The sequence below is a fragment of the Seriola lalandi genome, unplaced genomic scaffold, assembly GCF_002814215.2.
Source record: "Seriola lalandi dorsalis isolate HSWRI2012SDOR001 ecotype SW California unplaced genomic scaffold, Sedor1 jcf7180002054598, whole genome shotgun sequence".
In the NCBI taxonomy this organism is placed as follows: Eukaryota; Metazoa; Chordata; class Actinopteri; order Carangiformes; family Carangidae; genus Seriola; species Seriola lalandi.
Window position 1 is genome coordinate 817,857 of NW_019525151.1, and position 9,116 is coordinate 826,972.

At 37.7% G+C, this 9,116-nt stretch overlaps 1 protein-coding gene across 1 annotated transcript; it reads left to right on the forward strand.

The window, feature by feature from the left end:
* Positions 1–6: 6 nt before the first annotated feature.
* On the forward strand, positions 7–8,881 carry LOC111664655 (cytoplasmic polyadenylation element-binding protein 4). Its single transcript, XM_023419330.2, has 11 exons — positions 7–20; positions 150–248; positions 1,126–1,216; positions 2,937–2,987; positions 3,637–3,660; positions 4,077–4,253; positions 4,474–4,563; positions 4,672–4,790; positions 5,386–5,500; positions 5,595–5,776; positions 5,923–8,881. Exons 2-11 carry the CDS (start codon positions 216–218, stop codon positions 6,148–6,150), a joined length of 1,110 nt encoding a protein of 369 aa, XP_023275098.1. The 5' UTR covers positions 7–20; positions 150–215; the 3' UTR covers positions 6,151–8,881.
* The last annotated feature ends 235 nt before the right edge of the window (positions 8,882–9,116 follow it).

A 9,116-nucleotide genomic window follows, 5' to 3' on the forward strand; every position in this document is an offset into this window, starting at 1 on the left:
AGTCCTTCCCCAACAATCAGGTAGATGAGATTGTCATGACTTATCTCAAGCACTAATAAATCTTAGCAGATCTTTGCATTAATTGATATGATCACACACAATATATTTGGTCAGGAGACTCGTATGAAACTCTTCTATCTGTTCTCCAGATTCCCTCTCAGAAGTTCCCCAGAAATAGCTCTGGCTTCAATCACAAAGGCTGGGTGGAAGACAGTATGAACCGCAGTGACAGCATCTACCCTTTCCAGGTGAGCATATCACATAGGTAATTCTCAGGCTACTCTTTATGGAATTACTAGGTGTGTTGGCTCCATGAAAGAAGCTCAGCTCAGTTGCAATTCACTTGAAAACAGCAAAAGACTTGGACTGTGGTCTTATATGGCTGCAAAATGTAAATATGTCTGTCTCCCCTCCAGGGGCCAATGATGTTAATCCTGTTAAACATGCTCATCTGTATTAAATTCAACAAATGAGCCATTGAGAAAAATAGGATACGTGACAGTTAAGCCAACTAAGCGGATGAATTGAAACTTATTGTGTGTGCTTATGTCTGATATCTTATCTAGATCATTTGGATGAAGGAGAGCACTCTTATCATCTGCTCTGATCACATGGCCTTCCTCTTGTCCCGATTTGAGTAGTCTTGTGCTCCACTGCAGCCTTGCATGTTCTCAGCCCAATTAGATACAAAGTGAAGCACCCTCTCTTGTTATGTATTACTCTCATAGCTTTTCTTTGTTTTTGGAATTGTTTCAAAATTATATTTTCACCTTAGGCTATTTAATTAAAATTTGTATTGATTTGAAATTGGCCAAATGGAAGGATCCATTTTTTCCAGCTCCTCAAGTAGCACATCTTTTTATCTCATGCTTTCAGAAACTACCAGAAACAGGAGAGATGTGATTTGATTGCAGAGATATGCAGGTGATTTTGTGTAAAACACTCTGGGATCCATTTTCTGTTTACGGTGCTATCCGCTGAAGGTCTCTGCAGGGATATTCTCTGCAGTTTTTTATTAGCTATTAGCATCATAGCAAACTATATCAGGGCTCTTGCAGCTTGTGCTGCTTTAGATGTGATGTGGAAAGTGAGGAGGCTAATTGTTGTCTTCCTCTCTTTTAGCAGGAGAGAACACGGTCCTTTGATGGTTTCAGTATGCACTCTCTGGAGAACTCACTGATTGACATTATGAGGGCTGAGCAGGATTCCTTGAAAGGTTGGTTCCCACACTAACAATGATGGGGAAGGGATAGGTTTTCTCACAGCTGGCTGTAGATAAATACAGCCGTTTGTTGCATGTATTTGACAGCAAGTAGAAATTGGGTATTATTTCACAGTGCTGGCAATTGACTGTGTTGACAGCAGGACTTTAGTTTGAACATGCATTTCGCTTATTGGGTCTCAAAAAATTATAAGCCTGTGTATCCACAGCAGGTGGACCAAATTACTAATGTAGCAATTGCTAGTTTCATGACACTCACAATGTTGTTTTTTGTCAAAACGTTTAGGACACTTGATCAACTTGATGGCAACTTCTGATTCTTTAGTTTGTCAAGTTTTGTATTTTGTCAAACAAATACATGAATTTGCCTTTCAGTCAGTCCTAGTGGGTGTTAACTTGTGATTACATGTTCTTTGTTGATGCAGTTACATATGCTGTCATAATTTTGAGACTAGTTGCAGCTACTTGCAGCATAAAATAATTTGATACTAATGGCACCAACAAAAACCGAATATTAATGAGCTTCACTAATTATTATTGCTATTTAGTGCAGTGTTATTGTGGTATATATAGGGATGGGTGTCATTCTGAATTTTTTCAATTTGGGCGACAATATGAGTTACGGTAATGGAACTAAAAGGATGCTACAGGCATAATTTGTCTAACCTCTCTAGTGTACTCTGTAGAATTGCCCATACAAGGGCTGGGGAGTATTACTCAAACTTTATCATATAATTGAGTTTATAATATAATTTTGAATATGCAACAACAGTGCAGTAGAATGTGATTTAAATGCAGAGATACATATCAGACTTCAATACTTCTTTAGATCCTACCAAAACGTGTCCATAACAGTGACTTACATGTCTGGTTAGATTCCTTGATCATAAGGGTTCATGATGTAAATCTAAAAATTTGAGACTGAAAGTCAAGAATCAAAAATGGTGTTTTATTGTCAGTTCAAAAACTCTACACATATGTAACAATCAATTCAGATGATCAGTATTAACATTGCATCACTGAGATCCATTCAGATTGGTTACTGTTCAGTCTTACATGACCGTACATTTCTGTCTCCTTCTCTGTAACTCATGAAAACCATCACCTGCAGCATTTTTGCAGTGGAGACTGTTTGATCTCAGCTAACTCTCTCATTAATAAAACATTACAGTTCAGCTTTGTTGCAGTCAATCTTAAAATAACCCCTTTTCCCATTACAGCCAGCTCTGCTGATGCTAATTCTGGCCAGCTGATGCATGTACTTTCTTTTTTGAAACTTCTCCTAGATTATTTATGCAGTCTTCCTGCCATTTGTCATGAGTGTGTTTTCCATCTCTTAATTTACAAGTCATCTTCCTCAATAATCTGGTAATAATTTGCATAGTTTTCAATGCTAACACACATTCTTGGACTTATTCCAGTATTTCTCTTGCATACGACGTTACATGAACATGGATCTTTTTTTTACATGAAGAATAACGTGAACTACATTTGCTGCAGTGTTTGATTTATCTACCAAATAACTTTCCTCAAATGCATGCCAATCCTTTTTCTGACAGACATAGAATACATTACCCCAAACCACTGCATCATAACATCAGTGGGTTTGGAAGTCATGTATATGTAAGAGACAGGAGTTCATGTAATTATTACTCTACTTGGGAATCATTTTATTGCATGGTGTTCTGAGGCCTCTCCTGTTTTTGTCACATAGGACGTTACAGCTTCACTCACCAGGGTGGAGACGGGCCTCTACCTATGAATGGTATGTAAATAACATGCATACAAATATGAAGTGCTGTAGCAGAAGTCAGGGCTTGAAATTAATGCCTACCAAATGCAGATAAGTAGTAATTCAGGCCATTTTAATCCAAGTCAATACTCCATTGCCATTTTAAAAGTAGTTGATAAGAATTTGCTTTAGTGAGCTGACATAAAATAAATAAGTGAAGCCTCTGGATATCATATAACAGCACTTTGATGTATTGTATAACAAGTGGTAAAAACATAAAATGACTTCAGTCACATTACGTGCTTTATAGCTGTATACACTGCTGTGTGCTGCTGTGGCTCACTAAAGGAAGTTCAAATAGAAAAATAATAATGTGGTCAGGGAAGTTCAGAGATGGTAAAGAGCAAATCTAGTCACAGTTTTCATGTATTGTTTTGTTTTTTGTTTTTGGGTGATGTCAGTTGCAGCCTCTGCCCATTTACATTTTGATGAAAAGCATTTTGGCTAGTGGAAATTCAGAATGGTTGTTACTTTGAAAAGACAGCAGCCATTTTGTCTAGTAATCCAACTAATTAATTTAAAAGCCCTTGCTGTGTTTTTTCACATATTATTTTATTTTTTTTTATGATGTGCCTTTTTCAAAAAGCCATTTCAAAAGTGTTTTGTGTTGTTTTACACGCAGCGAGAAGTTATGGCAGAAGACGAGGTAAAGTTTGTGAATGTGTCTTAATTTGCTCATTGTTATATAGAAAGCAGTAATGACCCTTGAAATGATGCCGTCTTTGTTGTTTTGCTCTGTTTGTCTGCTTGATTTTTGTCATTGTCACTGATTATTTCTGCCTTGAATCTTGTCAGGGTTCCAGCCCCTTTTCCTGTACGGCTTAAAGGCCTTTAAAGTTTGCCTGCCAAGACCTAGTAGTGATAATACTGATGCTTTTAATGTGTCATTAAAAACTGGTAATCATGGCTGCTTTTGTATGTATTTCTTAATATTATATAATGTATTTACATCCAATCAAAATCCCTTCTCATTGTATTAATACTTTCAAAACAGTATAAATTGTGGTCCAGCCCTACTAGTGGTGAGCCAATGTGTCTAATCCAGATCATTCTCTCCACTAGGTCATTCCTCTCTGTTCCCCATGGAGGACGAACGCTCTTTTGGAGAGGACGAGTCAGGTGACCAGGGGCTTCCTGGCCTTGGGTCAGCCCACTGTTTCCCCCACCTCAATGGTGAACGTGTGGAACGCTATTCTCGCAAGGTGTTTGTTGGAGGGCTGCCTCCAGACATAGACGAAGGTAAAGGCATGTCATTGCCACAGTGCATGCTTCACTAAGCTCAGTGTTTTCTAATCTACATTGTTGTAGATCATAAGCTATAACAAACAAACAATATTTAACTTTTTTTTCTTTGGCTTCCATAATGTTTATATGGCAAAAAGTTATTTCTTTTTTTAGTTTTGATGATGCTAGTCAGTCTTATTACTGATTGATTTACTAACAGAGCTTCCTTTTTCAGATGAAATCACTGCCAGTTTCCGTCGATTTGGTCATTTGTTTGTTGACTGGCCTCACAAGGCAGAGAGCAAGTCCTACTTTCCACCAAAAGGTGAGTCAAACAAGTCTAACACTGTATTTGTGCCAGGGTGTTGACATTGTAATGATGAGCATTATCTTGTTGTGTGTGCTCATTGTTCCATTTGTCCAACCTTTCCAGGATACGCATTCCTGCTGTTTCAAGACGAGAGCTCTGTTCAGGCACTGATTGATGCCTGCATTCAGGAGGATGGCAAGCTCTACCTGTGTGTCTCAAGCCCCACCATTAAAGACAAGCCTGTGAGTGTGTTATTCTGTTACGCTGCTTGCTATCCATCTTGCCCAACAAATACAAAACTAATGCAGATGTTAATATTATAGACTGAAACTAGAGGCATTTGTTTTAGTGTCTGGTTTTTGTGTCCCAGAAAACTGGAAAGTTCAGTACAGCTTGTTTGTCTGCAAAAATTAAATACGGCTCTGCGGCAATAACCCATCATTAATAATTTTTCAATGGACTGATAACCACGGTTTCTCGTAAACAAGAAGGCTTACTGCTGTGGTATATCATATCTGGTCATATCCATCTTGTTATATTTGTGTACTTTTATTTGGATGTTTCAGAAAGTGAGCCCACAGCATAAAAGACAAACGTGAAAATGGTGACCTCCGCATTTAGGGCATCTACACTGTCTCACTGTTGCCACCAACAGCAACATTCTGCATCCTGCAATTTCAGGAAATTGAACCAAAGAAATTTGTTGATCCATATTGGATAAGCAATAATCTACTTTTATTTTCACAATTTAAAATGTATCTTGCTCATAAAGCAGTAGAGCCTGTGTATGAGGAAATAACAGATTTATTATTTTTTTGTTCATCTTGGTTTTTGTAGGTCCAGATCCGGCCCTGGAACCTAAATGACAGTGACTTTGTAATGGATGGCTCTCAACCATTGGACCCAAGGAAGACTATCTTTGTAGGAGGTGTCCCTCGTCCCCTACGTGCAGGTACATGTGTGTGTGGTGACCTCTAAACGCATTACACTCCTATGACTGGAACTGTTGCGATTCCACTAACTTGCATTCTCTATTGCTATTCCAGTGGAGCTTGCCATGATCATGGACCGTCTGTATGGGGGAGTGTGTTACGCTGGGATTGACACAGACCCTGAACTCAAGTATCCAAAAGGGGCGGGACGAGTGGCCTTCTCCAATCAGCAAAGCTACATTGCAGCCATTAGTGCCCGATTTGTTCAACTGCAGCATGGGGAAATTGATAAACGGGTGCGCAGCTTCCTAATCACGTCCTAAAAATGAAGAGTGGATGTTGTTAAATATTCATTTCCACCTAGCCATCATGCTGCTGCGCGTGCATTCAGATTTTTCTCTACCTCCATTTTAACAGTTTTCCTGTCATCCATTCCTCTCAGGTGGAAGTGAAGCCATATGTCCTGGATGACCAGCTGTGTGATGAGTGTCAGGGCACTCGCTGTGGGGGAAAGTTCGCTCCTTTCTTCTGCGCTAATGTGACCTGTCTGCAGTACTACTGTGAGTACTGCTGGGCAGCCATCCACTCCCGGGCTGGCCGCGAGTTCCACAAGCCGCTGGTGAAGGAGGGAGGGGACCGACCACGACACATCTCCTTCCGCTGGAACTGAGGCGAGAGGGCAAGGGAGGGAGACTGAGAAAGGGGTAGTTAGGGAAGGGGTACGGGCTATGATATGAAAAATAAATGCACTTTTCTTTTAAGTTTAAAAAAAAACAAAAAAAAAAACATAATTTATTTTTTATTTTATTTTTTTTAATTGGGCCTTCTAAAAGAAGTAAATGCTAAGAAGAGAGTGAAATCCCATTTATGTTTTGACTTTGAGTGTGCATGAGCATATGGATGCATTAGATTTGGATTTATACGTTTTCTGACTTGACTGTACTTTCTTTTCGTGTTAGCTGGCAAAGCTGCTTACATTTGTTGTCAAGAGTAACATAAAATTTAAGTGAGGTTCATCATACCTAAATCAGTATACTAACTATGGAAGTTCAGTTTAAGAAGGGTGCATTTTCTTACTTTTTGCTTGCAGGATTAGAGAACAACTGTACCATTTACCAAAGGTTGAGTGCAAATGGTTGGGTTGAACAGAGGAGGAACACAGTTTCAGATGGTTGGACGACTGAGTTTTTTAAGCAGCTCAGTGCAAAGTATCTGGCCATGTCAAAAAACAAAATCTCCCCTCAGTCTGGCACATGTGTTTAGATTGCTGGCATGAGTTTATAGGTCTTGGTTTAAAAGTCGACACTTTGTAACCAGAAAGGGCAAACCAAAGATTGGCCTAAAACGCATCATCAAAAGCAGACATCGATCTGAGGGTTTTCAGGATAATGTTGTGTCCTCTTGTCATATGACAGATGAAAGGCTGGAGTTGTCTGGAGTTTCAGTTTGTTGGTTTCAGCTAATAAAGACACAGCCCTCAGGGCTCAGGTATTGGCAGTAGTATTTGCTCACTTTATATTGTCAGGGATATTAGCACTGGAAGCTAACATGCTAATGTAGTACAAACTAATGGGAATGCACAGTCCAGTCTCCCTGAGCTGTCCTCATGGTGTACCACTGCACGCTCTACCATGACTGGAGCTTCTATCACAAGTGTTGTGGTTGGATATGGTAGTAGCTAGAATTTGCTGTCACAGAGATAAAGATATTATTTTATACATGGCCTGCTGATTTTTGTACAGTGTTTTATAGCTGATTATTTTGTCATGAACATATATACATTTATTATGCACTACTTTTCTAAATATTTTTTTCAATAGTCATTTTAGGCACATTTTTCACAGATGGGAGAACTCCTTTTGCAATACCTCATTTTTTTCACTTGGTGAAAAATAATTTTGTACCTTTGTTACTAAGAGATCTGCATTTATGGTAAACTTAATTTAAAAAGAAAATGAATGATATTAATATAATTTTCAATTAGCTTTTATATATTTAAGTGCTGGTAAATCTGAAAATTGTCTGGTGCATTGGTGTGATTCTGTAGATAAAAAAGAAAAAAAATAAGGCTATCATTAGCCAGTCATATATGGATTCTCCTCTGTCCTAATAAACATAATTACAGGCATGACAAGACCTTTCTAAACTGATTTTGATAGTCTTGAAAATATATTCTGATATTTCGCTCCTAGGTGTAGTCTATAAGATTATCATTAGGGTAAATGTTTTGGCTTTGGTCAATGTGAAATCTTCCCTTCTAACACCAGAGTGGATATCAGCTGTTTGAATATTTAGATCATCTTTCTGGGACTGCCTGTAAGTTCTACTTATTCTTGGCATGCATAATGTAATACAGAAATAAAATGGCTAGTGTTAATGCAGGACCTAATGTGATGCACTAGATCTCCTTTTTCCTTTTTGACTTTCTTTTCCTTATCTCTTTGAGATCACCTCTCTTGTAGCCTCTCTTAACATGATGGAGTCTGCCTTCCTTACACGGACATGATGTTTATGCAATCTACACAGTGACAACACTTTGGATGCGTTTTGTAATGTAGAGGACACTCAGTAGGACATAGGTGAGGAGACTTGATCACTTGACCCCCCTTTGTGATGTGGCATGCTTTGGGACATAACCTGAATGTGATTTAATGTTGCAAGTTAACTTTGAGCCATTATGTGCAATACTTATTCTTTCCAGAAACAAATCTCCGCAGTGTAAGTCATTTAATCCATATAAATCATGCAGTCATTTACACATTATTTGTTTCCAATTGTTCATACTGATGTCTGCAAGAAAAAAAATAATTTATACCTGAATTTATTTTTAAACATTAGTTTTTTGCTTATTTACTTATTTTGCTACTACCATGCTACTGTGATTGAAAACATTGTATATACTAGGTCGATAATGTATTTAGCATTTGCTATATTTTCAATTGAAATGTATAACTATCATTTTGATCAGATTTTTGTTATATTTTTTGGGTGATGTGTTAAACTCGTTGATGTGTCTAGTTTTTCTAATTGCTGTATTGTGCTCCACATTTTCAGATGAAAAGAATATTATGTCTGTTAGTATTACTTGATTGCAAAATTTCAATAGTTTTTAATTGTATGCTGGGAAGGTTATATTTATTAACTTTTTTTTTTTACCTGATATTTTGATTTTTATTAAGTCATTTGACATTTATACGTAAGTTCCAATTTTTATATTTTCTTCCTGATTAATTTACGCTACAATACAGACGTCAGTTTTTATAGTTGGTTTGTAGTATTGAAGTAAAACAAAGATCTAATGTCATATATTCATTTGCTGCCAACTGTTTGTAACTGTATGCATACATTTGAAGTATTTGTAATGTGAGATGTTGAACGAATAAAACAGCTGTGAGGAAGAATTATACGCTTAATGTTGATTCAATTCAATAAATGCTCTTCCCTTTATTCAAGTATTTCCTGTGAGGCCTATGTTAATTGACTTGCCTCTTAAAGTTTTCTTAGTAAATGGGAGCTTCATACCTGATGCCATTGTTGTGAGAGAGCTCTTTTTTTGGCACATCTGGTTAGTTAACTTGAATCAGGTCAGAGGTATTTATAGGCTGAGGCTTATTTCAGGCCTTAGTGGGTGCTATT

Excerpts from the sequence above, each read along its gene's own strand:
- LOC111664655 (XM_023419330.2), top strand. The coding sequence starts at position 216 with ATGAACCGCAGTGACAGCATCTACCCTTTCCAG. Across the intron at positions 4,254-4,473 it reads GCCTCCAGACATAGACGAAG|ATGAAATCACTGCCAGTTTC; the intron begins GTAAAGGCATGT and ends TTCCTTTTTCAG. Across the intron at positions 5,777-5,922 it reads ATGGGGAAATTGATAAACGG|GTGGAAGTGAAGCCATATGT; the intron begins GTGCGCAGCTTC and ends CATTCCTCTCAG.